Source organism: Balaenoptera borealis, assembly GCF_965194805.1.
Source record: "Balaenoptera borealis genome assembly, chromosome: 6".
NCBI classification, from domain to species: Eukaryota; Metazoa; Chordata; class Mammalia; order Artiodactyla; family Balaenopteridae; genus Balaenoptera; species Balaenoptera borealis.
In genome coordinates this window covers 125648752-125675346 of record NC_138863.1, presented here as the reverse complement: position 1 = coordinate 125675346, position 26595 = coordinate 125648752, and the positions used below count along the sequence as shown (strand labels likewise).

At 63.5% G+C, this 26595-nt stretch overlaps 2 protein-coding genes across 6 annotated transcripts in view; one reads left to right on the top strand and one right to left on the bottom strand.

Annotated features, from left to right (window-relative positions):
- LIMS2 (LIM zinc finger domain containing 2) overlaps positions 1 to 3573 on the top strand; it is a 41239-nt gene extending 37666 nt beyond the window's left edge. For all 4 annotated transcript variants that reach the window (XM_082396644.1, XM_082396646.1, XM_082396647.1 and 1 more), the window contains 5 exons: positions 98 to 248; positions 1129 to 1221; positions 1809 to 1857; positions 2023 to 2098; positions 2718 to 3573. In XM_082396644.1, the coding sequence (XP_082252770.1) occupies positions 98 to 248; positions 1129 to 1221; positions 1809 to 1857; positions 2023 to 2098; positions 2718 to 2865 (517 nt within the window). In that variant the 3' untranslated portion in view covers positions 2866 to 3573. The remainder of the gene's footprint in view (positions 1 to 97; positions 249 to 1128; positions 1222 to 1808; positions 1858 to 2022; positions 2099 to 2717) is intronic.
- An 883-nt stretch (positions 3574 to 4456) lies between these two features.
- MYO7B (myosin VIIB) overlaps positions 4457 to 26595 on the bottom strand; it is a 104009-nt gene continuing 81870 nt past the window's right edge. For both annotated transcript variants that reach the window (XM_082396608.1, XM_082396609.1), the window contains exons 27-48: positions 23719 to 23845; positions 21764 to 21883; positions 20541 to 20714; positions 19709 to 19936; positions 18255 to 18422; positions 15003 to 15120; positions 14789 to 14915; positions 13547 to 13713; positions 12404 to 12585; positions 11353 to 11483; positions 10880 to 11037; positions 10564 to 10717; positions 9910 to 10065; positions 9174 to 9279; positions 8264 to 8377; positions 7959 to 8046; positions 6587 to 6693; positions 5929 to 6114; positions 5586 to 5702; positions 5281 to 5364; positions 4977 to 5096; positions 4457 to 4564 (exon numbers count right to left, since the gene is read on the bottom strand). In XM_082396608.1, the coding sequence (XP_082252734.1) occupies positions 4463 to 4564; positions 4977 to 5096; positions 5281 to 5364; positions 5586 to 5702; positions 5929 to 6114; positions 6587 to 6693; positions 7959 to 8046; positions 8264 to 8377; positions 9174 to 9279; positions 9910 to 10065; positions 10564 to 10717; positions 10880 to 11037; positions 11353 to 11483; positions 12404 to 12585; positions 13547 to 13713; positions 14789 to 14915; positions 15003 to 15120; positions 18255 to 18422; positions 19709 to 19936; positions 20541 to 20714; positions 21764 to 21883; positions 23719 to 23845 (3034 nt within the window). In that variant the 3' untranslated portion in view covers positions 4457 to 4462. The remainder of the gene's footprint in view (positions 4565 to 4976; positions 5097 to 5280; positions 5365 to 5585; positions 5703 to 5928; positions 6115 to 6586; positions 6694 to 7958; positions 8047 to 8263; positions 8378 to 9173; positions 9280 to 9909; positions 10066 to 10563; positions 10718 to 10879; positions 11038 to 11352; positions 11484 to 12403; positions 12586 to 13546; positions 13714 to 14788; positions 14916 to 15002; positions 15121 to 18254; positions 18423 to 19708; positions 19937 to 20540; positions 20715 to 21763; positions 21884 to 23718; positions 23846 to 26595) is intronic.

The window sequence follows — 26595 nt, the reverse complement described above, 5'->3', positions numbered from 1 at the left end:
CTGCTTCCCTGGCGCTGAGGGGCTGGGGTGACCCTCCCAGCACGACAGGCCACGGAAGGGCAGGGTGGTCACCCGGGGGCTTCACGCTGTCTTCCAGGAAGGAGCTGACTGCAGAGGCCCGCGAGCTGAAGGGCGAGCTCTACTGCCTGCCCTGCCATGACAAGATGGGTGTCCCCATCTGTGGGGCCTGCCGCCGGCCCATCGAGGGCCGTGTGGTCAACGCGCTGGGCAAGCAGTGGCACGTGGAGGTGAGCGAGGCCAGCCCGGACAGCAGGTGGGCGCCCCGGCTCCCGTCCCCAGCCAGCCTGGCCCCGAAGCCCCTCCACATGCCCTCCAGCCCCCAGGCCACGTGGCCGGCTCCCAGCGGGCACCTTCCTCGTGGGTGCTACCCCTCCTCACCCCTGGTCTGGGACAGGTCTGTCCACGGGACCCAGGAGACTTGAGCCCACAGGCCATGGCCGCGCAGGCACACCCCCTCCCTCCCTCCCCATCCTGGCCTTCTAGAGGATTCCAAAGTCATGGGAACACCTTGGGGACACTGGCCCGGGGTGCCCTGTGGGATTGTGGTTGACGGAAGTGGCTGCGTGTCTGGCCCACCTGCAGGCAAGGTGCTCAGGTGTGTCCGGCCGGCTGTCCGGGAACACTCACCCCTGCGCCGGGGGCTCTGATGGCCTTAGGGACACCACCTGGCAGGGAGGCGTGCAAGCCCGTGACCGGGCCAGCTCTGTGTCCCGCAGTCTCTGCCCTGGGCGGCCTGTTTGCGAGGGTCCTGGCGCGGCCCCCGGCCCCCCGGGGGAGGGTGAATCCTCACACGCCGCAGCCTCCACGGGCGGAAGGCGTGTCCGGGGACTCTGGGCCTGTAGAGGTGGGCGCCAGAGGCAGACGGTGCAGCCCGCCACGGCCCGGGCTCCTCGCCAGCGCCGACACGGGGGCCGAGGGCGCCCCGTGGGCCCGGGGCGGGTGCAGCGCCACCGGGCATCAGGGAAGGGGTGGGGTCTGCTGACCAGGAGCAGTCCGTGGAGGTGTCAGCCCAGCGAGGCCCCCCGCCCACCAGCCTCCGCTTCCTGGCTGTGCGCTGGGAGGTCGCTCCAGGCCTGATGCTGCCCTCCGTGCCCACACCCCCCCCAGCACTTTGTCTGCGCCAAGTGTGAGAAGCCGTTCCTGGGCCACCGGCACTATGAGAAGAAGGGCCTGGCCTACTGTGAGACCCACTACAACCAGGTAGGGCCCGGGGCAGGGGAGGCGGGGGCTGCGGGGAGCCGGCAGGGCGCGGGCTGTGTGAGTGGCAGGAGAGGACATGGGGCGGCCCCCGGGGCCCCGCCGTGGGTGCTGAGGCCAGGCCGGTGAGCTCAGGGTCTCGGGACCGGGGCAGCCCTCTGGGCCTCCGTGTCCCCATTTGAGAAACGTGCCTTGTGGCCCAGGCCTGCCCCGGGCACTGAATGAGATGGCAGTGTGAAGTCCTGGGCTCTCGGGGTGACGTGTACCACCATCTCCTCCCCCCTGCCAGGCCTGGCAAAGCTGCCCAGCTGTTCTGGCACAGAGGACAGGGTTACTGCCTTGCCCACACTTCTCAGGACACGGGCGGGAGCAAAGGGGCCTTAGGGGGAGCAATGCCTCCACCTGCTGTCTTTCCCAGGGGGTAGTTCTGATGGGCCCTCAGGCCTGAGGCTGTGCCCTGGCAAGAGGCCCAGGTGGCTGATGAGAGCTGCCCCTTGGGGGGGGGCGGGGGGCGGGTGGGGGCCACACCCCTGGCCCCGGGCTGGGGGCACGAATGCCTGCAGCGTGTTTAACACCCGCTCTGTCCACAGCTCTTCGGGGACGTCTGCTACACCTGCAGCCACGTGATCGAGGGCGATGGTAAGGCCCCTCTGTCCCCGTGCCCCCTTCCCACCCCAGGCCCCGTTCCCCCGCGCTCTCTGGGCTGTGGGTCCTGCAGCTGCGCGCCCAGCTGGCCCTCCGTGTGCACAGCTGGGCCTGTGGCTGGCCTGGGGGCGCCGCTAAGCCCCCATCTGCCCCGCACAGTGGTGTCGGCCCTCAACAAGGCCTGGTGTGTGCACTGCTTCTCCTGTTCCACCTGCAACAGCCGGCTCACCCTGAAGTAAGTCGTGCTGGCTCCCGGGGGTCGGGGGCCAAGGGGGGCGGAGACCTGCAGGGCGTCCCCCTCCCTCCTCCTGGGGCCCGTTGGGGGCTTGGGTTGGAGTCGGCTTGCCACGGGCTCTTCTCTTCATTGGACCTTCCCTGGGGATGCAGTGGGAGCAGGGGCAGCCCCAGCCCCGAGAAGGCAGGTCCAGGGACCCCCCCAGGGCACAGAGGGAGGAAGAGTCACACGGCCCTCCAGCACTCGGAAGGGCGCTGGCCTCTGGGAGGGAAGGACGCTCCTGCTCAGGGAGCAGCGCGCTCAGAGCCAGAGGAGCCAGACCTCACCTAGGAGGCCGAGGGGGGAAGGCCAGCTGGAGCGGGGAGGGGAGGGGAGGTGCGGCCCGGCTTCTGAGGACAAGAGGGAAGGTTCTGGAGTTGCCGCATTCAAGAGAAGTCTCTAGGCAGAAAGGGAGGCCTGGAGGCCCATCTCCTCGTCTCCCATGGCGTCCGGCCAGAAGGTGCCCCCCGGACCTGGCCGGCTGGCGGGGGACACAGGCTGCGGCAGGGGGAGGTGGTGGGCTCTGGGCCGGGGGTCCGAGGAGACCCCGGCTCTCCTGGCCGCTGCCCCTCCTCCCCAGGAACAAGTTCGTGGAGTTCGACATGAAGCCCGTGTGTAAGAGGTGCTACGAGAAGTTCCCGCTGGAGCTGAAGAAGCGGCTGAAGAAGCTGTCGGAGCTGGCAGCCCGCAGGGCGCAGCCCAAGTCCGCGGGCCTCCAGCCCGCCTGAGAGGCCCGCCCGCCGCCCGCTCCCGGCCCGTCGTCCTCCTGCCCCCCGCGGCTTCGCTGCCCGCCCCCGCTGCCCGAACCTGTGGCCTCCCCCTGCCCGTCTCTCTGCTCAGCATCTTCTTCCTCCCCGCCACAAGGCGTCCCGTCCCTCCCCGCCCTCCTTCCACGAGGCCAGAGGCCACGGGGCAGGGGCCTGGGCGTGGCAAGCCTGTGACAGGTCCTCGTCCACAGCCTCAGCCCGAGGTCTTCCAGGGACAGAAGTAGGGCCAGGGTCACCTGGGCCGGCCTGTCCTGACCTGTTCCATCCCCGCAGGAGGCCTCGTGGCTCACATGCTGTGGCAGCTTGGCCAGCCTCCGCCCCCCGTGGCACGGGTGTAGCCCACGGCCAGGCGGCCGCCCGGACCCCAGGGCCACGTGGGTGGGCGCCCCCGGGGAACCACTCTGCGGTCCCCCAACCACACACGCGCTCAGCCAAGCAGGAGCCTCGTGCCCAGACCGGGCCGGGAAGTCCTGTTCCTTCAGCCCATGCAGCAGCAGGAGGGCCCCGCTCACCTGCCGCCAGGGCACGCGCTGACTCCCTGGGTACGGCCTGGGGCCATGAGGTGGTGGGCTCTGGTGGGCGGCTCGTTCCTGCCCTCCGGGGAGGACAGCGTGGGACCCTGGTGTTGGGACTTGCACTTGCACAACGAATGAAGGCTTCTCTACACGACCCCAGGGCTTGTGTGGTTTGTGACATTGCGGTGGACACGCTGCCGCGGGGTTAGGGAGACAGACGCCAGACCGGACAGGCGTCCCAGGGCCAGGCTGCCAACAGAGACCCTCAGTCCCTGAAGGCTGGCCCGGTGGGTGGAGTCGGGGGACAGGCTCCGACAGGGCGGGCCGGGGCCGTGGGCGCCCAGCCCAGGCTCCGAGGCCCTGCATCCAGCTCCGCTCTCGGGGCAGCGAAGCCAGCGGCCACCTCCACCAGACCCTCCTGGCGGCAGCCCATGTCCAGTGCCAGGCGGGGGAAGGAGGAAAGGTGTGCAGAGGGGCCTGTAGAAAGCATCTCCGCAGTCTGAGAAGCAGGAAGGGAAGGGGAGGGGGGGGGTGGAAGGAAAGGGAGGAGGGAGACACAAAGGAAGTCACTCCCTGAGAATGGAGCTGTCCTCTGCTGGGCCTGGACGGGCCGCAGTGCTGTTTGCTTTCCCTGGAAGGAACCCTTTGCTGGACCTCCTGCCCAGCCGAGCCCCAGCCCAACCCTCGTCTCTCGCTGACACTCTCCCCACTGCTCCGCGGAACTTTTATTGAACATTCCTGGGGGGGGGCGGGTCCTCCCTGTCATCCATCCGTCGGCCTGGAGGCTCGCCTGTCCCGGCCCTGCCCTTCGGCCCTCAGAGTCAGCACCTGGGGGAGGGGCCCTGGGGTGCCACAGGGTGGTGGTGCTGGGGCTTCTGGGGACAGGGTGACTTGAAAGCCCGCCACCAGAGGGCAGGCCTTGGGCCCAGAGAAGGGCGCTCGGGAAGTGCCACCAGGACCCCCCGATTGCGGAGGGTGGCTGAATGGGCAAGAGGGCCCCGCTGCTAGGGATTGGCCGGGACTGAGGTCCGGGGGCCCCGCTGCTAGGGATTGGCCGGGACTGAGGTCCGGGGGCCCCGCTGCTTGTTCACGGTGCTCAGCAGCTGCTGCACGTACGAGGTCAGCAGGTCGTCCATCTTGTAGCCCTGGACGGGGGGAAGGGTGGGGTGGGAGTCTGAGGGGTACAGCTAAGCGGGGCTTGGGCCAGCGCTTGCGGGGCCCAACCTCTGCCTCAGTGACACACCGGGCAGGGCGTGAGGAGAGAAACAGGGCTCCTGCGCCCGGGCCCCAAGTCCCCTTTCCTCCCTGAGACCACAGGCCCCCCTGCCAGGCCTTGTTGCCCCCCTGGGTGACACGCCCAACCCTTCCTGAGCTGCACCTCCTTCCTCTGCCGGCCCAGCCTGGCCTGCCCACCCCAGGCATGGGGGCCACGTCCTCCCAGGGAGCAACTCGCCCGGTGGCCAGGGGCGTTGGGTCAGGGTCAGGGAAACCCAGTGTCCGGAGCCTCTGGGTCCTTTGTGTGTGGGCTGGGAGAAGCCCCCCGGGCCTCGGGCTCACCAGAGAGGTCTCACACAGCAGGCGGCTGCCCCGGCCCAGGCTCCCCAGCACCATGTGGAAGTAGGTGCTGCCGCTGCTCCAGTTGGCAATCTTGGTGAAGGGGTAGGTGGTGAGCAGGTCCTGGGGGCACAGCGGGCGGGGGGTAGGAGCCAACCAAAGCCCAGACGGCCCAGGGGCCCTGAGTCTGAGCTGCTGCCCGGGGTCCTCCAGAGCCCACGGGGCCATGTGGGGGAGGCCAGGAGGGCCGCCCCACCTGCGCAGGGGCCCCGGGACCCTGGCGCAGCCCCCGGGCTCCCGCCACTACCTTGGTCTTGGGGTGGATGAGCAGAACCCCGTGCCGGCTGATGGCGATGACGACGGTGCCCGGGTAGGAGGGCGCCGAGGTTTGCTGGGGAGGAAGGGGTCACAGGCTCACAGCGCAGCCTGGGAGGCCAGGCGGCCCCTCCCCGAGACGCGCGCACGCACGCACGCACGTGCACACCTGCTCCCCCAGACCTGGCCGCTGGCCCTGCCCGTGGCGTGTTTGGGGGAGAAGCTCAGGCTGCTGGGGCCAGAGCCGGGCGGGGCCTGCGTGGCCAGGATGGCCGGGCTTGGGGCGGCGCACCCTACCTTCACCTCGAAGAAGGCGGACCCGAAGGTGGGCCACCGGCAGATCCACTTCAGGAAGGCCACCTTGGCCTCCTCCACTGTCATGTCCCTGTGCTTGTCACAGGCCAGGAGGAGGCGCTGGGGGAAGCAAGGGCCAGTGAGGGCCTGAGTGGAGGCCACTGCCCGACCGGGCTGCCACACAAGGCCCCGAGGTCCTGGCCCAGAGCGGCAGCTGCTGCCTGAGGCCGTGGACAGCGCGGGGACGGTGCCACAGCGGACCCAGGCCACCCCCCACGGTGGCACCTGGGCGGGGTCCCTGTAGGGGCAGCAGCCGAGGGGCCCCTCCCCAGCCCCTGCCACAGACCTTCTTCCATTCCTCTGAGGACATCAGACGTGTGAGGTTCTCAGGCACGAGTTCCCTCAGGACCTTGGGCATGCTAGCTAGCTGGGACCGGTCATTGCCAAACTGGGCCTTGTAGATGAGGCCTGCCAGGTGGACGGCATCCTCCTGCGAACACTTGTGGAACCCACGCAGGTACTTGGGCAGCTCCTGGGTGAAGGACAGCTGGACTTTAGGCTGCAGCCGCCCCCTGCTTCACACTCATGTGGTAGCCCGTCCCCATCCAGGAGACCGAGCCCGCAAAAAGCTAAGGTCTTCAGGGTAAGGTGTCCCGCAGAGGGAAGGCCGCTGAGTGGAGGCAGGGCTCCCTGCCGTCTTGCCGTGGAGGCCGAGGCCTGCTCTACCCCTTCAGGGCAAGGGCCAGTGCTCCTCGGGCTAAAGGACCCCCTGCGCCTCCCCGCCCCGGCAGGCATGCTGCAGGTGCTGGTACGGCCGCTGTCTCCAGACGCCGCTGTCCCTCTGCTCCTGGCTCCAGAGCCCTCAGGGGCGCGGCCGGCCCACTGTGAGGCCCTGGCCGGGAGCTGGGTGCCCAGGGGCAAGGCGGCCGTGCTCCACTCTCAGGGCAGGTGTGGGCTGGAGCGAGCGTGGCCCCAACGCCCACCAGGAGGGGCGGCCCGGGTACCTGATGGTAATGGAGTATGGTGTCTGCCTTCACATCTCTCCCTGGGGCCACGCTGAGCCACAGTTTCCGCATGAAGTACACCTGGTAGGGGAGCGTCACAGCGGCCCCTGGACAGGGGCGGCAGTGAGCACCAAGCCTGTCCCTGGCCCAGCAGGCCCGGGGCGCTGCCCGCCCACCCCCGCACCCTGCGCCTTGGCCCCTCGCATCGCCGCTGTGTTTGCTACCGCGGCCTCCCCAGCTGGAAAGCCTCCACACCTCTTCCTCCCTGGCCCCCAGCTCTTCCTCACCCCTCGAGATGAGTGTAGAAGCCCCTCCCCCAGGAGCGCTCGCGGATCTCCCCGAGGGGTAAGGCCCCGCGCCGCCCTCTCTGCCCCCGCGCCGCCCTCTCTGCCCCCGCGCCGCCCTCCACCACCCGCAGTCCCGCCATGTGTTGTTCTAGGCCCGCCGCAGGCCCGGCCCCTGCCGGAGTCGGGAGAGCTCCAGGGGCAGGGCCTGACCGCCTGGCCCCGGGCCTGGCCTACCCATGACCCAGGGAACATGAAGGGTAATGAGATGAATGAATAAGTGAATGGGCATAGCCATGCAGGAGTGGCGCGGGGAGCCGCCTGCCCCTGGCCCAGGAGGCGGACAAACCCTGCCCCGCTTCACATCCCCGCAACACCCCTCCCCCGCCCCACCTCTCCTTCCCGGCCTCCCGGCCCCTCCCCTCCTTGCCGGCCCCTCCCCTCCTTGCCGGCCCCTCCCCTCCTTCCCCGCCCCTCCCCTCCTTGCCGGCCCCACCCCTCCTTCCCGGCCCCTCCCCTCCTTCCCCGCCCCTCCCCTCCTTGCCGGCCCCTCCCCTCCTTCCCCGCCCCTCCCCTCCTTGCCGGCCCCACCCCTCCTTCCCCGCCCCTCCCCTCCTTGCCGGCCCCACCCCTCCTTCCCCGCCCCTCCTTCCCCGCCCCTCCCCTCCCCTCCTTGCCGGCCCCACCCCTCCTTCCCCGCCCCTCCCTTCCTTCCCCGCCCCCCTCCTCCTTCCCGGCCCCATCCCTCCTTCCCCGCCCCTCCCCTCCTTCCCGGCCCCACCTCTCCTTCCCCGCTCCTCCCTTCCTTCCCCGCCCCACTCCTCCTTCCCGGCCCCTCCCCTCCTTCCCCGCCCCATCCCTCCTTTCCCGCCCCACCTCTCCTTCCCGGCCTCCCGGCCCCTCCCCTCCCCACCCCTCCCCTCCCCTCCCCTCCCCTCCCCTCCTTCCCGGCCCCATCCCTCCTTGCCGGTCCCACCCCTCCCTGCCGGCCCCACCCCTCCTTCCCCGCCCCTCCCCTCCCCTCCCCTCCTTCCCGGCCCCTCCCCTCCTTTCTGGCGCCAGCCTGCCCAACAGAGCCCTCCTCTCACCTTCCCTCTGGGGCTTGTTCTTCTTCACCCAGTCGGCCACCTGCCTCAAGGAGTCAAAGAAGAAGTCTCCCTCCTTCTGGCTGATGACCTGGGGCGGGTGGAGAGGAGGGCACAGGGAGGCATGCAGGTGTGCGGTATCCAGGGACCCATCTCTAGCCTGGGAGGCTAGGTGCGGCACTGGGGCTCCGACCCCTCCCGCCTACGTCCCTTCAGCCTGTGTGCCGCGGGGGGCCCGGCCCAGCGCAGGTGGGAGACCCCCGCCCGGCCGCCCTCCCTCCCGGCCCCTGGCCTGCTGGGCCGCGCACCTTGTCCGCGATCTTGATGAAGAGGCTGCAGCCCTCCCAGGAGGCGAGCTGCAGCCGGGCGGCGATGCTGTCGCACACCTCCCGCACCCGGGTGTTGGTGCCCACCTCCAGCATCTGGGCAGAGAGGGGGCAGGGGAACGCCTCAGGACGCGGCTCGGCCCGGGGTGACCCTCAACAGCCTGCTGGCTGGGGCTGGGCTCGCGCCTGCCCTGTCCTGAGAAGGGCAAGACTCCCTCTCTGGAAACCTGGCCGGATGTGTGCGCTGTTTGGTCACAGGGCTCGCTGTCTTGGGGTCCCAAGAGTCCCAGCCTTTTGAACTTGCTCTGAGAGCCTGCCGCCAGACTGTGGGAGCTTTGTCAAGGCCACAGTCCGCTTGGGGAGGGCTGTGAGGGCCCCCTCGCTGCACTGCTGCCCCTTGGCCGAGGGTCTCCCGCCTCCCACCTGTCTCCTCCGCCGTCCCCAGAGGCCGACTGGGCTCTGTCTGCAGCCACCCCATGGCGGCCCTTGCTCACCGTGTCCCGGGGCCGGGGCCCCCAGGCCCTGGGACTCGGCCTTGTTGCCCAGCCCTGTGGCCTCTTCTCCCCTGTGCCCGGCCTGGAATGCCCCCCACACCTTTGGGACGTCCGGACTCCTGACTGCACTACCGCCGCCCCGGGGCCCATCCCTCCCCTGTGCGGCCCGGGGCACCTGAGGGCGCCCAGCACTCAGTTCACGCTCATGGGGACCGGGGTGGGGCGAAGCGGTAGTTTCGGGGGACACGGGGCAGGGCTAGGAGAGCGCTGAAGGGGAGACCATCCGCTCTGTATTGGAAACAGCCGTGTCCGGCGGTGTCTCCCGGCTCTCTTCGGGTGACCCCCGTGGGGAGGGACCTTGCTCCGGCTGCGGGTCCCTGGGGGGTGCAGGGGCTCACCTCGCTCGTGTTGTTGGGCAAGCAGATCTTGTGGCACATGCGGGAGATGTTCTGCTCCACGGCCTCCACCTCCACCTGGTGTGGGGGCTGCTTCCGGGGCCCCGTCCTGGAGCAGACAGTGCACGCTGCACCTGCCAGCCGACACCCTTACCTGGGCCCAGCCCGTCACCAGCCTCTAAGCTAAGCTCTGCGCCAGGTACCAAACAAAAGCCACCCCGAGACCACCGCCGTTCCCTGGGGGCTGCCCTGCCTGCGGTGCTGGGCACGTGGCCTAGAGGAGGCAGCATCGGCCAGCCTGGCCTCCCTTCCCAGGTGCCCCGAGGTTCTGAGGACACACATGGGGAGGGGACCCGGGCTGGCCAGGGGTCCTGGGCCCGGCACCAGTAGGCAGGGTGGGTCGTGTCCTCATTCCCACACAGCTGGGCGGGGGGTTGGGGACGGGGACACCCACCTTCCCCACCGCGACCCAGGCTGCCACTCACTGTCACGTCTGCTCACCAGGTCACCCCACCCTCTCCCACAGACACAGGAGGCCAAGCCAGGGCTGGAGGGCAGGCAGAGCCGGGGAAGAACTGCAGGACGGGCTGGCAGGGATGGGTCTGAGCTCAACTCCTGTGGGCTGGGCTAGGGGGACACACAGGTGGCTGGGGACATCAAGGCCATCCTGTGGCCTCAGGGCAGTTCCTTCTCTGCCCTGGACAGGCAGCCACGGGGGCCTAGGAGCTGTCAGGCGCACCTCAGGACCCTCTGGATGCGGCGGCTGCAGTCGGGGGCCAGCAGCTCCCTTCTCCGCGTGTCTGTGAATTTCTGGGCGTGGGGCAGCAGTGCCTTGCCGGGCGGGAAGAGGCCGGTGCAGAGCCACAGCAGCTGCCAGCCCCGCTCCTCGCTGTGCCTGCAGGTGGAGCGCTGGTCAGCCCAGGAGGGGCCCCTCCCGGAAGCCCGGGCCAGCCAGGCACCTCGGGGAGATGGGGCTTCTTAGGATTTATGCTATGAGCTGAGGCCTGCCTGAGGCCCTGGGCAAGGCAGCCGCTGCCCTGCTGCCAATGCCGCCAAGGCTTCCCTGCCCACGAGCAAGGGAGGGGGTGCTATTGTGCCCATCTTGTGGAGTACGGCACGAGGTTTAGAGAGGCCAGGGCCTGCCCAGGTGACAAAGGAGAGAGGGGGACCCAGGGCAGGTCTGCCTCCCCGCCGGCTCTGGCCAGCCCAGGAAGTCGGGGACACACCGGGTCCCAACCTTCCCACCGTTACTGCGAGGGTCGCCTCTATGAGGGGCCGCCTCCCCCTCTGAACAGTGGACACAGCCTCGGGGGCTGGGGCGAGGCCTGAGGGGGCCGTGGGCATGGCAACCCGCGCGCGCGGTGCCCTCTGCCCCTCCCCGGTCCCCACAGACCTCTTGGTGTTGTGCGTCAGCTGCTTCAGGATCTGGCAGTAAACCTCATCCTGCAGGGCCGCCTGCTGCAGGGCCGCCGAGAAGATCTCGTCGGTAAGCTCCAGGGAGGTCCAGGCCTTCCGAGAGGGGTAGTCGCCCATGTACCTGAGGATGGGTGCGGCCGTCAAGGAGAACGCGCCGGCGGGCGGGGCTGCCTGTCACCGCTGACCCCCGAGCCCCGCCCCGCGCGGACCCTGGGGCAGCGCTGTGCCCTGGGAGATCTGGCCCCCTGGCGGGCGGGCTGCGGGGCCGGGGCAGGCTGGCCGGGAAAGGATATCGATGAAGATCCGACAGGCGACGTCCCGCAGCTCGGCGTCGGCGTGGACGCGCCTGAGCAGAGGCTGCCGCAGCGGCTCGGCTGAGTGGGCCCACAGGCGGCCCCGGGTCCGGGCCAGGGGCAGCACAGCTCTGCTCACCGTCTCCTTCTCTGGGACCCTGTCCGGGATCGAGGCGGGGGTGAGGGCCCTCCTCAGGCCTCCTCTGCCCGTGCTCCTCTCTGTCCCCTCCCCACCACGAGCCACGCGCACACAGTGGCAGGAGAGCGCCGGGCTCCAGTGCAGGTCCCCACGGGGAGGCCCTCTGTGCCCACAGCACGCAGCTCAGAAACGGGGTGGTCGTGGGAGGGTCAGAGGGTCCCCTCCCTGCCCAGCGAGGCCAGGCGGGCAGTGCACCTGCTTTCATGGCCTCCGGCCCCCGGGAAGCAGAGAGAGGCTGCTTGGGGTGGGTTCTGGGGGTGGGCAGGGCAGTCACCTAAAAAACTCATAGGAGAATTCCTCCAGGGTGTGCAGCTTCTCCTCAGGCTGCTCCTCGGGGGCCGGCTCTGCGGGCCGCCCCTCCTGGGCTGCCAGCTTCCGCTTCTCTGGTGGCATGGCCAGCAAGCTCTGTGAGGGCACGGGTCTGTGGGTGTCCAGGAGCCCCTGCCCACTAGCTCCTCCTGGCCTGGTTGCCTCAGGGACTCGGGAGGGGCCGGCCCACAGGGCTGGATAGGCCTGGGTCTACCCTTCTTGTGTCACCTGCTGTGTGACCCAGGATGAGTGACTCAACGTCTCTGAACCTGTTTCCTTTCCCTTAGGAGGGCTCTCAGGCCCACCACGCTCCCCTTCCCTGGGGCACCTCTCCTCAGGGACATCTCTCACCCTGACCCTGACAGCCTGGCCCCCGACCTCCTTCCGGCCTCAGCACAAGTGCCAGTCCCTCAGGGATACCTTCCCAGACAGGGCAAGCCCCCGCCCTAGGATTTGCTCCCATAACAACAGGTACTTCTTCTTGGTGGCACTTCGTTCACTTGCCATCAAGTCGTCATTCGTCCCAGTGCTCCTTGAGGGCGGAGATACTACTGTGTTCAATCCTGTACTGCAGGCGCGGGGCACGCAGTTGGCACTCAATACACGCACGCTGGAAGGCCTGTCTGTCCTGTCTCCCTGGGGGGCTGGTCTTGGGGGCTGGGGTGGGGTGGCTGTCAGGGGTAGGGAGACTTGAGCCCCCCTGGGTCAGAGTTTAAATGAGGCTGAGACAAGGACGGATCATCCCCAGGACACCCCCTGGTGGGAGGGGCGGAAGGGATGCCCCCTGATTGAGCACCTACTAAATGCCGGGCGCTGCACCAGGCACTCACTGCACAAGCACTTCCTGCCTCTCCATCACCCCAGAAGGACGATGGGGCTGGCAGAGCTGACGTGATTGCCCAGGATCTGTGAGGTGGGTCCCCCGCCCCTGAGCTAGGACCCCAGGCCGGGCATCTCGGCCACTTCCCCAGGTGCCCACGGGTGCCTAGCTGAGGGCAGGAGAGCATATGAGTTACCAGCAGCTGTGCTGAGGGCTTGGTGACCGTTGGGATGGTGTAGAGGCAGGCCGTGGGCACCAGCCCCGTCTTCTTGGTCCTGTCATTCTGGGCCAGGGTCCAGTTCTCAGAGGTCAGCAGCCCCTGCTTCTCTGTCAGGATCAGCAAGTCCCCCTTCTTGAAGGGCAGGAGGGTGGCATCCTCTACAAATCCAGGTCACACAGACACACACACGGGGCAGAGAAGACGCCGTTTCCCAAGGGCTCAGCGGAGGCCACAGGCTGTGCTGGCATCCTGTGGGCCATCTCCTTTGACCGGTGGGGAAATGGAGACGCAAAGCAATGGGCCCAAGGCCGCCCTGACAGTGAGCTGGTGGTGGGATTCCCAGAGCTCTGGCCCTCAGGGGGCCTGGACAGGCACAGAGCCTGGGGTGGCAGGAGCTGGGGAGACCTGCTCAGACGCCTGACCAGGAGATGGCTGGCAAGCCGGGAGGGAGGTGGACCAAGGGAACAGAACACCAGCTGGCAGTCACCAAGCCTGCCCGGGAGCTGGGTGACCTCTCTGAGCCTGTTTCCTCAACTGTAAAATGAAGAGTCATTCCTCCCTCCTGGGGCTGTTGTGAGGATGGAATGGGCCCCAGGGACAAAGCTTCTGCTGACGTTTCTTACTGCACTTAAGACCCTGTGCACAGCCCTCCCCTGCCCCCTCCCTCCTGAAGCCTGATTTCCAGCCGTGCTCAGGGAAGCCGCGGCCGAGAACTCGACTGCCCGGGCTCACCCCGCCCGCAACCCCCCTCTGAGCTGTGTGGCCCTGGACAAGTTGCGCCCCTTCTCTGAGCCTCCAGTCCTTGCCTGTAAAATGGGACAACAGGGCAGCTGTGGGGATGGTGGGCAAGGCACGGGCGGGTGGCCCAGCTGTTCTCTGCAGGTGAGGGCGCGAGGACAGCCCTCAGCGCACTTCACTTTGGAGGGTTTGAGACCCCTCCCGGAGTCCCCTCATCTTGCACATGGGAAGGCCTTGCCTACCGCTGCCCCCCGAGTGCTTGGTGGCCTCTCTCCCTCTCTCTGCTCGAGTCCTTGTGCCCCGCCTGCCACGTGACCACCGGGACCTGGCAGGAGCAAGCCACCCACCCTCACCGGGTCCCCTCCCCACCAGGCTGGGTACCTGTGGCTTTCCTGTCCTGCAGGGCCATGGCGAACACGGACCTCTCCTTCAAGCCCTCCAGAAACATGGCCACCAGCTCGGCGATGGCCACGCTGCTGGGGGACCTGAACTCGAACTCCTCTTCGTGCAGCGTGAAGAGCGCCAGCCTCTGCCCACCCTGGGCCTCCCTGAGGGGGAAAGGGGGCAATGTGACCAGAGGTCTACTCCACCCTCCCCCTGGGTCAGCCCCTCGGCAGCCTCGGAGGGGTGACCCGCCTGCGTTGCAGATGAGGAAACCGAGCAGCGAGTCCAGAGCCATGGCAGGGCCAGGGGCTGCGAGCAAGTCTGCCCCGGTCCCAGGCCCCGCCGTGTGTGTGGGCAGGTGAGCCAGAGCTTAGGCTCCCATGGGCTCCAAACGCAGTGGTGGTATTGAGCCCCAGTCTGTGGGTCAGCTCCAGGCAGGCAAGGTGGTGGCCAGCGTGGAGGGCCACCACGGGGCCACCGCAAAGAACGGTGGCGCTGAGATGGAGCACCAGCCTGGGGCGAGCTTGGGCGAGCTACCCAGCCTCTATGTGCTTCCGTTCATTTATGTGCAGACTGGGGGTGCTGGGGGCACTTACTGGCATAGCAGAGAGCGCCCAGCACGGTGTGCCCCGGTGAGTGGTGGCCGGCCTGTGCCCTGCACACACCGGTAATGACCACAGTGGTCATGCCACAGCGGGCTGTGCTTTAACCAAGCAGGGGCTCTGGCAGGGCACGAGCAGGCCTTCCCGAAGGGCACGGAGGCCTTCTCAGAAGGTGAGAGCCACGGAGAGCACAGGGACAGAGCGTCCGAGGCCCCACCAGGCGTGCAAGTCCGCCCTCGTGCTGTTCTGTGCCCTGCGCACGCAGCCTTGTCCCTCGCTCCCTCTCCCAGATGGCTGGCACCTCCGCGTCAGTGGTTCCCACCCGTGAGAAGGGAAGGAGCCTATAGGTGAACGTACACCCTGGAGGCTGCAAGCTTATGTGCCCCTTTCCAGGGGGGCTGGGTTCTAAAGGAAGCTTGAGAAGGCAACGCGTGATGTGCAGACACAGTGCTGGCCCTGGGACAGTGGAAGGTGGGTCCCGATCCAACGGCCATCACACCACACGTGTGATGTGGTATGAGCCAGCCGGGCTCCGAGGGACAATGTCCCTCCTCCTCTCCCTGTCTCTCCTGCAGCCCCCAAGGGCTGAGGCTGTGGGGAGAGAGAGATTTGGGGCTTCTTCCCTCAGGGCGCCCACCTGTCGGTGGTCAGGCTCATGACCTCTAGGAAAGAGAGTTCTAGCAGCATCTTCTCCTTCTGGTCCAGGAAGTACAGCCCCTTCCAGTTAACAGCCAAGATCAGCTGGGCCCTGGGCAGTCGGGGGCCTGGCGGACGGAGACAGAAGTGTGAAGCCTGGGCTGGCCCGGGGTGTGGGCCCAGCCGCACCCTCTTACCTGGTCAGACCCCGTTACCTGAGAGTGTGGTGACCTCAAAGAGCCGGGAGAAGAGCAGTGGCCACTTCAGGCAGGCGGTGTCCACCACCTGCTCCTGCACGGCCAGTGGCGTGGCCCGCTTCTGGGTGTATGGCGCCTGCTCGGGGGACATGATGATGCGTCACCTCCGTCACTCATCATCCGCCACCTAACTACTCACCCAGCGCCCAGGGCGCTCATGCGCCGGATCATTCTGTGAAGCCTCTGCCTAAAGCCAGGCCAGTGCCGGCGAGGGCTGGGTGGGAGGCTCTGGTGGGCTGGGGAGGACCCCTCACGGGCGGTTTTGAGAAGGAAGGAAGGCTTTCCCCTCCTCAGCATCAGAGCTCCAGAGGCTGTAGGGCCAGGCTCCTGCTCGCTGCCTCAGCCTGGAAGACCGTGAGGGTCACGTGCAGGTGTCTGCGGGCCCCCGTCTGCGGGCTCAGGCGGGCTCTCGCCGACACTGGCCTCAGGGGGCTGCATGTTGCTCCGTGCCCAAGGCCAACCATGGTGTGTGTGTGTCCGTGTGTTGCTGGTGCCCCCCTCTGCCTCTCTTCTGCGGAGCTCTTCGTCTGCACATTTGGGAGGCGTCTTTCAGGCACCTTCACCTCAAACCACCCCCGCACCAAGTCTGGTCTCACCTTCCTTCCTCCCCCGTCCTCGGCTTTTCCCCACCTTCACCCTTTCCTCTCCCCATCTCACTGCTCTGTGCTCATCGCTGGCTGTAACATCCAACTGAGCTTTCTTGTTAGTGTGTTGAGTAAAATGTTATTTCTCTTGTTCCTACTTTAAAAGGTGGTTGGGTAACATTCAGATACTGGATTGGGGGATGTAAATTGATACATCCTACCTGAGACTTGGCAGTATGCAACGGGTGTCAAGGATTTTAGAACATTCACACACTCTGAAATCCCTTTTCTAGAAATTGATCCTGATGAAATAACTGGCAAACATACAAAAGTTGTATCTACAAAGAGGTTCGCCTTGCTGTTTTAACAGTGAAAAATGGGGCATGACCTTAACATTCATCAGTAGGAATCAGTGAAGTGAATTATAACTCATGAATACAGTACTATGCAGCCCTTAAAAACAGAGAGATCGGTATTTAGTGACACAGAAGTAGGGACCCAAACTATTAAGTGAAGTAAAGAAGCATGTTTTAAAGTTATCTAATGATAATCCTATTTTTATTTTTTAAAAAAGGTGTGTTTCAGGCTTCTCTAGTGGTGCAGTGGTTAAGAATCCGTCTGCCAATGCAGGGGACACGGGTTCGAGCCCTGGTCCAGGAAGATCCCACATGCCTCGGAGCAACTAAGCCCGTGAGTCACAACTACCGAGCCCGTGTGCCACAACTACTGAACCCGCGTGCCTAGAGCCCGTGCTCCGCAACAAGAGAAGCCACTGCAATGAGAAGCCTGCGCACTGCAAGGAAGAGTAGCCCCTGCTCGCCGCAACTAGAGAAAGCCCATGTGCAACAATGAAGACCCAACGCAGCCAAAAAAAAAAGGCGTGTTTCTCTCACTCCAATCATATGCACGTCTCCGTTGTGTACGTGTGAATAAGGCAGTCTAGAAGGACACACGCCACAAGCTTAAGAGGGATGAGCGCTTTGATGTGATATTATTGGTGATTTCCCTGTTGTTTTTGTATTTGTCTGTATTTTCTGGTTTATTTGGTAATGCCCAGGTTTTAAGTGTTTAATGGAAAAAAATCAGTGAAACTATGTCCACTTTGGAAAAAGTGTGGTGTGAATTTCCTAATTCTTTACTCTCACCCCAACTCCCCCTTCCCAAATTACGAAGCCACTTCTCACTCATGCTCATCTGGGGTCGTGTGCCTCTCTTGTTCCCCTCCGTCTCGTACTAGCCCTAAAACGTCCGTGGTCTCTCCCCTGTAAACACGTCCACTCAGGCTGGGAAACAACAGAAACAACCAACAGGGTTTGCGTCCCCAAATTCCCGTGCAAGGATTGTCCCCAAGGTATGCTAGCCACTGCCTTGTGGAACAGGGCATCTGTGGTCAAGCTTGTGTGGGGAACATCGCGTAAGACAATCAGGCTTCTGTCCTGCAGGACTTCTTAGAGCCTTTCCTAAGGGCTGTGCACTGTGACACCCTAAGAGCAGGACAGAGCAAGCTGCATCCCCCGCCGCAGGTGTACAGGGCCCTTGTCCACGGACCCACTTTGAGCCCCTCCTTCTGTGTTGCCAGAAAGGAGAGCGTGTTGCTTGGTCATCCTCCCTGCCCTTCTCCGCACTTGGATGGGCCCTGCTGCCACTCCCCCCGGGGCTTATCTCCCTGCCACTGGGCTGTCAACCCCTGCCAAACAGGCGCCATGCTGCCTTCGTATTTCCCACTGCCTGTCCTGTTCTTTCTTGGCCCCAAGTGCAAGTTAATGCAGGGGAGGCATTAACCAAAGGGCTGTATCCTCAGTAACCCCCCGTGCACAGTTCTCCTGCAGCAGCTGCGTCAGCCAGCCAGGTCCTCAGAGATGCCTTTGCACCCTCAGGCCACGCTGCAGAGCAAAGCACCCTATGAGGAAGGAGGCTCTGACAGAGGGGCGGGTTGGGGACAGCCCTGTGGGGAGGGGCAGAGAGACAGGGAGACTGAACCAGACAGCCTGTCTTTGTCCCCTCTTGGGGTGGAAGTTCAGGAGCAGCAGAAACCTCCGCTGGTGCGGGCGATCCCGAGAACACGAGTGGGCGTTGGGAGGTGCAGGCAGAGGCTTGGGGAGGAGGCTGTGCGCCTCCGGGAGCCGCCTTCACTTGGTGCGGGCTGACCAAGCAGGGGTAGGAGAGGGGCAGCCCTCCCTGCTGTCCAGAGCCAGCCCCGGGCACACGGGGCCCAGCAAGGGGACACCGTAAGGCCTGGGGCCAGGATGGGGCCTCACAGGGCGGGACCGGTGCCGAGGCAAGGGCGTGCTCGCGGTCAGCAGCTGGGGATGCCCTCTCGCGCCGGAAGGCCAGGGCCCAGCCCGACGCTGCAGTGGAGACCAGTGCGGGGCTGAGCCCCCCTGACCTATGCAGGATGCCACCGTGGAAGGAGGAGGGAAGACGGAACGGGCCTGTCAGAGGGAGTGGACCTGAACGAGACTCTTTAAACCTGAAGAGACAGGGCTCTGCTGAGCGGCAAGTTAGTCTCCCAAACCCCCATGAGTGGGGACTCGTAACGGGGTCTCCAACCGTTCTACACACCCAGGGCCCCCAGGGCCCCAAAAAGAGCTGCACAGCCCGAGTGCACAGGCTCTGGGGGGCTGACCTCAGCGTGGGCGGCGGTGACCAGGCTGGCCCACTTCTCTGGGGTCTTGGTCCTGTACAGCTTGGCGGGGACACAGCTGGGCAGCAGCTCCCGGGCGGCGTGGCTCCCCACCGAGGTGCCGAGCTGCACGTAGCAGTGTTGGGCCAGCAGTTGCACCAGCTCTTCCTCCTGCACAGCCCGGGGGACACACAGCGGGCGGGGGGGGGATGGCGTTGAGGGCCCACCCTCCCCCAGGACGCTCTCGCCCCGGCACAGCAGAGGTGACCAGCCACCTCCGCTAGGCAGAACCTGCCCCTCCCCCACCACGGCAGAACCTCCGCGGGCCCCGACTGGGCCCCGACGCGGGCTGGGCTCCGGCTGGCAGGCAGGGACCTCCCAGCGGCCTTGGCCTGAGCCCTGCGGGGCCTCTGCCTGAGGACAAGGGGGGGATCCCCTGTGGCCCTCCGGAGCCAGAGAATGTGTGGGAGGGAGCTCTGAGGCCTCGGTGGAGCCCCAAACACTGCTGTCTGAGTGGGGTGAGTGTGGGCGAGGCCTTTACCCTGTCTCCCCGAGTCCTCACTGGGCAAAGGTGACCAGTGGCCACCCCTGTGTGGCCTCTGCAGGACTCATGTGGGTGGAAGCCTGTGTAAGGCACCAGCACGCACAGCACAGAGCAGGGCTCCTGCTCCAAGCAGCCCTGTTCTTCCCGGGAGACCAAAACCTTGCCCGGCCACCTAGCTGCCTGCCCTCTGGGCCCCTTTCCCCTCGCCCCTGCCTCTCCCTGCCCACTGCCCCATTCCAGGCCGGCCTCCAGGACTGCCATGGCTGCCTCCGACCTCCAGGGCAGCACCCTCCGATTCAGGCCCGGGAGGTCTGCACCCACTGAACAGGTGCAGTGCTGCCCGAGGACTTCAGGAGCACGAGCTCCCTTCCCTCGAGTCTCACAAACATACAGAAAGCTCAGGTGACTCTGCACTTTCCAGATGAGGGCCAGAGGCTCAGAGAGGTGACCTAACGTTCCAAGGTCACACTGCCAGGAAGAGGCACAGGTGGGACCTGAACTCAAGTGCCGGGGCTCCAAGGCCATGTTCTTGACCCCCAGGCCCTGCTGCCCCATAAGCAGCTGCCCTGGTGAGGCCAGGTGGGCTTGGGGCTGATGGGAGGGCTTCCCCACCTGCTGCAGGTGCCCCAAACCCCAGAGGCTTGAGCAAACCTATGGCTGAGGGACGAGATGGAGGCGGCCGGGCAGGGACAGCTGCGCCCGGAGGGGCCCAGGGACCTGCACTGGCGGACGCACCCCCGGGCCCACTCCTCTCCGCTGGCCGCCTGCCCTCCACGCTCCCCACGGGCGTCCCCGGTGGCCGCAGCCCAGCTGCCCTTGCTCCGTCCCCGCCGCCCCTGCGCTGGAACAGGGCGCTTCCTCAGGCTGTCTGATGCGTGGGTCTTCAGGGCCCTGACGGCCACGGCCCCCTCACCTTCTCGAAGCTGTACTCGCCGGACCAGACTCCGTGGAGGACTTGGTGGTAAATGAGCTGGGTGCTGACCGGGTCCTCCCGGGAGTCGTGCCACGGGGTGAAGAACTCCTTCCGGAAGTAGAGGCGCCAGGGCGCCTGGCGCTCGCTCTCGCCCCTCTCCCGGGCCAGCTGCTCACACTGGGCCATGGCGTCCATCACGTGGTCGCGCCCGCTGCCCAGCGACCAGAACTGAGGCCAGAATCGGGGCGGCAGGGGTGAGCGACTGCTGCATATCAGGCCGCCCCACCTGCCCTTGGCACACGGAGGACAAGAGCCCGCTGGACGCCCGAGGGACTCCACCCCACGGGGCGTGGACTGTCAATCACCCCCCCCCCCAACACTGCCCCCCGCCCGCCCCGCCCACAGGCGGCACATGCCCACGTGACGGGGTCGGAACACTCTGATTGGTTGGTTGGCGTGAGCACGTCTCGGTCTGAGGCTGTGGGCATGGGTGTCAGGGCATCTTGGGGGGGCAACAATGTGGGGTTCAGGTGGGGCAGTGCTGGTGTGACCTCCGCATTGCTACATGGGAGTCTGAGCTCCCCAGCGTGGGGGGCTTGGAGCAGGATGTGGACATGGCAGGGGGCCTGCCAGGTGTGCGTGTGACACCGTCTGGGGCCGAGGTACAGCCACTGGGCTGAGCGCGTGAGTGTTGGGGCAGGAGGGCAGGTTGCCTGGTTAGGAGGCATGTCTGTGAGCGGGAGTTTGTGTTCGTATCTGTGTTTGGCAGCCGGCAAGGCGAGCGGTGGCTAGGCTGACAGGCGGGTGGTGGATGGGACCCCCTGGCCAGTACCTTATCGTACACGGCAACCTGCAGGGAAAAGCCCACGTGGTCGCTGAGGCCCTGCTTGTGGGCGATGTGCAGGCAGACTTCCCGAGACGTCGAGGCTGAGTCCACCGAGACGGTCAGGCTCTCTCTAGTCGCCAAGGTCACATGGATCGGGACGTGCTTCTTGGACTTGACAGCCTGGGGACAGACGAAGACTCAGGTCCTCTACCCGGGAGGCTCCTGGACTCAGCTGCCGGCGCTGGTGCTCCCGGAACCCTGGGATGGGAGGCCGGTCCACCATCCCCTCTTCCCAACCCGCTGACCCTATTGGCTCATCCCCATGGGTTCCAAGGGGAGGGGCCTTCTGAAGCCCCACCCGGTGCGGCAGGGAGTTAACAAAAGTCCTGGCCAACGGACATCTGCTACTGAACTGACAGAGTGGGCCAGGGCTGCGCCCCTGGGATGCAGCCGGCAAGTGGAAGGCCCAGTTTTAACATGAGATCCCTGAGCTTTGGCTGGGTGACTCAGAATCACAGAAAGTCAAAAAGCTCTTGGAAATGGCTGGGTCTCGTGCTCTGGAACATTTTGGGTCCAAGGAAGCCACTGTTCCTCTCTGCGTACAGCAGGGCATGAGCACCACCACACCGCTAAGGCAAGTTCACCTGCAACCCCAAGGCTCACGGGCAGAGCAGGTAGATAAGGTGGAAGCGGGGAGGCCCTGTGGACTCGGGTGGCAGGGCGAGGATGGGGGGGGGTGTGGCGGGAGGTTACCCTGGTATAGGGCACCATGGGGCACAGACAGTGAGTGCCTTTCAGGAGCTGCAGGTATAGTGGGGGGCAGGGGTGTCCCCTCAACCCCGCCTGCTTCTGAAGGACCTTTCCTGAGGATACTGCAGGAACTCACAGGTGACACAAACAACATTGCCGACCTTGGTTGGCCACATAAAATGCATATGTCCTTGGGAGGGGTAACGCTTTAAGCAGCCACTCACACTTTGCAGCTAAGGAACTGAGTAGACTTACTTTCCCCTTCAGCTAGTAGGGCCCTAAAGGAATGCCGATTTAGATTGGTGGCGAGGGTGCAATTTTGAAGGCTGGACCAGGCCTGGGGAGGCTCACAGGGACCACTGGCACAGAAGGCGGTGGACGGGCCCGGAGCACACACTTCCTGCTGGCAGCCCCATGAGCTGTGCTGGAAGAGCCGTGACGGCTGGCACCACCCCACACAGACCGTCTCTCGCCCCTACCTGCAGCTCCAGCCAGGAGGGCGGCTCCGTGCGCACCCCGTTGGCACAGGTGCGTCTCAGGCGCTCAACACAGAAGGGCCCGTAGCCGACTGGCCCTTGACCAATGAAGTTCAGCAGATACTGGTGGGCGAGGAAGGGAAGGGGACGAAGACACTTAGAATAGAGGACACTTTCTACTTACTGTCCAGATTCTAGAAACTGTGATACTAATTGTTAACTATGGACGTTGGATGTGTTAACTAACCTTACTTGGCAACCATTCTGCAATACACACCTATGTAAAATCACTACACTGTACACCCTACACTTGAACAATGTTATATGTCAATTATATTTCAATAAAACTGGAAAAAAGTTTAAATGAAAATAAAAATGATAATAGTGTTGGCAAAGGTGCATTGACACGGGGCTCTCACACTGTGAGAAGAAATATCAATTGCACAGCATTTCTGAGGAGTCATTTGTCAATATGTTTTAAATAGTACATAGTTTAAAAATGTACATACTCTTCGACCTAATAATTCAAACCTATGATAAAGGGAGATATATAGTTTTTTTTTTGTTTTTAATTTTATTTATTTATTTAGTCTTTTGGCTGCACTGGGTCTTCGTTGCTATGCGTGGGCTTTCTCTAGCTGCGGTGAGGGGGGGCTACACTTCGTTGCGACGCGCGGGCTGCTCATTGCGGTGGCTTCTCTTGTTGCAGAGCACGGGCTCTAGGCACGCGGGCTTCAGTAGTTGCAGCATGTGGGCTCAGTAGTCGTGGCACGCAGGCCCTAGTGCATGCGGGCTTCAGGAGTTGCGGCACGTGGGCTCAGTAATTGTGGCGCATGGGCTCTAGGGCGCATGGGCTTCAGTAGTTGTGGCACGTGGGCTCAGTAGTTGTGGCTTGCTGGCTCTAGAGCACAGGCTCAGCAGTTGTGGCGCAGGGGCTTAGCTGCTCCACGGCATGTGGGATCTTCCCGGACCAGGGCTCGAACCTGTGTGCCCAGCATTGGCAGGCGGATTCTTAACCACTGTGCCACCAGGGAAGTCCCTAAAGTTTTTAGTCATAGTGGTGTTTATGGTGATGGGCAATTGGAAGATGGATCCTAGATGTCCATCAACGAGTGAAATACGCGCTGGGACAGCGCTAACAGATGGCATTAGCACTGCCATTTGGGAACAGTTTATGACATGAGAAGACACATAAGATAAGTGAAAGCTGCAGGAGAGCCGATGTTCAAAATATGTTTGACAAGATGCTGAAACAAGGCATTGAAAACCTTTTTGTCTCTCAGAGAGATTCTTTGAGGGGATGCAGCCTGGAAGGGTTTACTGGTGTCAAGGGTGGCCCAGGGCCCAGGGCAGATGGCCAGGGTGACCACACTTCCTGCTGTCCCTGAAGGGACAAGAGGTAGTGAGATTGTTTCCTATGTGATTCCAAGTATGACCCTATCGCACCATAAAAGGCCAGGAATTGTAACAGAAGTTACCTTTGGGTGTGGGGATGACTTTTATTTTCTTTCTAGACTTTCTTCTTATCCTACATATTACTTTTATCATCAGAACCAAAAGGTATATTAGAGTAGCAAAGCCTGGGGCCTCCAACACTTGAAAGCACCTCCCTTGTTAGTTCTAAGGCCTAGAGAGATGCTGCAGCCAATCTCTGGTTGGTGCCCACTCCTCAGACTCCTTTGCCTTTTCAATGCCCATTGCACCCATTGTCTCATTGTCTCCTGGTGACTGAGCCCAGGTAAGATGACCCTGCAGATCCTGATTAGGGGTTGGAAGGAGCATCCTTCTTTATAGACGGGAAACTGAGGCTCAAAGAAGCCCAGGCACTGACACCCATCCTGGCCTGCAGGAGCAGGAGAACTGGGCCATGCTTGGGTCAGGAGGTCTGGACCTGCTCCAGGGCCCCGGGCCCACCCTCGCTGCCCCCGCCTTCAGCCCCTGCCCCCGGCCCTCCCCACCTTCATGAACCTTTCGGAGGGCAGGAAGCAGCCCAGGCACAGGCCAAGCAGGATCCAGCCCCGGGCCAGGCTGCTCGTTTTGTAGTTCTCCGAGAGCTGCTTGCAGATCTGGCAGTAAATCTCGTCCCTAAAAGACACAGAGCACTGGGAGGCCAGGCAGGGGGCTGGCTCTGGGGGAGAAGAGGAGACGGGGCACACGGACACACAGCTTCTGCACCCCTGGGGGCAGACATGTTTGCAGGGGGACCTCCAGCCTCCTCACCTCCAATTGCTTTTGCTGCACGCCCTCACCTCCCCGTCACATTCAGGCCCACCTTGGACCCTGTCGTCTCCCAGGACTGTGCTCCCTCCAATGTCTCCCCAGTGGGCTCTGTAGCCCCACTCCTTTTTTTTTTTCCTTAATATTTATTTATTTATTTGGCTGTGCCGGGTCTTGTTTGCGGCATGAGGAATCTAGTCCCTGACCAGGGATCGAACCCGGGCCCCCTGCATTGGGAGCACGGAGTCTTAGCCACTGGACCACCAGGGAAGCCCCTCTGCACCCCCGCTCCTGATAGCCCTTGTTTCCTGTCTTCCCAAAGCCTCAGCCCTCCGTCCTCCCAGTCAGTCATCTCGGCCCCTTGGGCCTTTGCTCCCTCCCTCACCCACTCTGCCCACAGCACCTTGACCCTCCAGGTGTGGGTCACAGCTACAGGGAGGGCCCAGGGGTCTCCAGCCAAAGCCCTGCTCCTAGTAGATCAGCCCAATCTGATCTGCCCCTTTCCCCAACCTCACAATTATTTCAAACCTTTCCCTCTGCCTAGAGGCCCTCCCCCTTCCCCTGAATGCAGCCCACCACCCCCTGCCCCCCAATGCAGGGAGGAGAGTGGGGACTTCGAGAGAGAACCCCTCAACTCCTTACCTCCTGATCAGTTCCCATTCCCACAGGCTCATGAGCCTCTCTTCTCTGTGTCCTCTTAGGGTAGGGGCTTTCCTCCACTCTTCCCTGCTGACTCAAGCCTCTATCAACTTATAAGAGTGTCCCATTAGCCTCTCCAACCTCACATACCCAGAGGCCAGCATCTTTCCCCTAATTACTCAGTGGTATGCTCCTAAATGTTTAACAACCAACTCTTCTGGGGGAAAAAGCCCTGAAATTCATTGCATTTGCCAATTTCTGTGGTGTAAATATTCCCACCAATACTGATTTCAAGCTAGCAATGTCACCTTGCTGACCACAGAGTTCAGAGGAGACGAGCACTGCCAGCTTTCCTGGGCCAGTAGAGTCAGTCCCAGCAGACCTCCTCCTTCTGCAGCCTCTGCAGGCACTGCCATCAACCACTCACCCAGACTGGAAATCTGGGGGCCACCCCAGACTCCACCCATCGGCCACCACATCCTACTATCTGTCTCCTGGAAATTTTCTCTGTCCCCTGCTCTCCACTTCTGTTCCCTGGGCTCCCTCGTCAGCTCTGCAGCAGCCCTCTCCTGGCCTCCCGCCCCCAGGCTCCATCCCTCCATGTCATTGCAAGGAAGATCTTTCTGGAAGTCATCTATGATCATGGTCTTCTCTTAAAGCTTTTCCCTACGCTCTAAGGATTGACTTCAGACTCCGGGCCCCAGCTGGGACAAATCATCTGGAATTCCAGACCCTCAGGCTGTTTCAGAACTCTGTGACCCCACTCACCCTCTCCCTCTGTCTAGCGAACACCCCTCCTCCTTCCCACCCCACCTGGCCCTACTCTTTCTCAGTGCCCCCACTGGATCACCACCTTAGCACAGGCAGTTATTGTGGGTCTCCGGGTCCTCCCATGCTCCCCAACTAAAGGATGGGCTCCTTGAGGACAGAGACACGTTGCCTTCATCTCTACATCCCCAGCCCACAGGCCAGGGCCTGGCCCTGAGCAGGTACTTAATAAACATTTATCTAACGTGTGGCTGGATGTGAAGTGGGGCATTTGCTTTGTCTTGGAATTTGGCTAAGACTCCAAAGCCAAGGATAAACAGATGATAATACTCAATATTCGAAAGAGATACACTCTTGTAGGATTTACTAAAAGATGGCAGAACCAGTCCAGCCAGCACACCACCTCCAGCCTGCATAAAGGAAGGTGAGAAATTTGAAAGGTGATTCCTGGAAGCGACTTCATGGGAGTAGAGAGATCTCTGGCTCATCTTCACTACATCTGAGTGAGGGGGAGTGAGGGGGACCCAGGAGACCTGCTGATGGAGATGGGGACTGTCTGCCAGAGATGGGACCCATCTCACTCTCCATCTGAGGCATGCTGAGCCCCAGCAGCCCATTTGACCACCCCAGGGTACTGGAATGGGGCATGATGACAGAGCTCTTGAGAGTGCTTCGTTTGTGTCCCCTGGAGATACAAGTTGGGGGTCTCCATGAACAACAGACTAGTGTCTGCTTCCTGCTAGAGAAGTCTAAGCCACCCTTGATGGGCAAGATGGAGAAAGAACAGTCAGGAGCTGAGAACTGCACTTGTTCAGTTTGGTGGGGGCAAGCGTGGATGAGTGTCTGTTGACCAAGAGGAGGCCATGGAAGGAGCTGGGCTTCAGGTATCTTGCTGGGATCCATGCAAGCAGGCCAACCATCATTCCAGAGGGTCCCAGTGGTTAAGAGGCTGTGGTATGTTCCATTAGGGGCTAGAGATGACAGAGAATCTCAAGGGATCCCTGAGACAGTGTTGGCCCCAGCTGGGGTCAGGACTACACAGAAGTGTCTACAGAGTATCTGAAGAACCCACAATCATCTCATATGGGTCTGCTATGTTGGAGGGTGTGGTGGCCAGTGAGGACCAGCCATGAGAGAATTACCAGTAGAACCAACTAAGTTTGAAGAGTTGCCACGTTAGTGTCATGCAGGCAGCTAAAACGCTAGCCTTA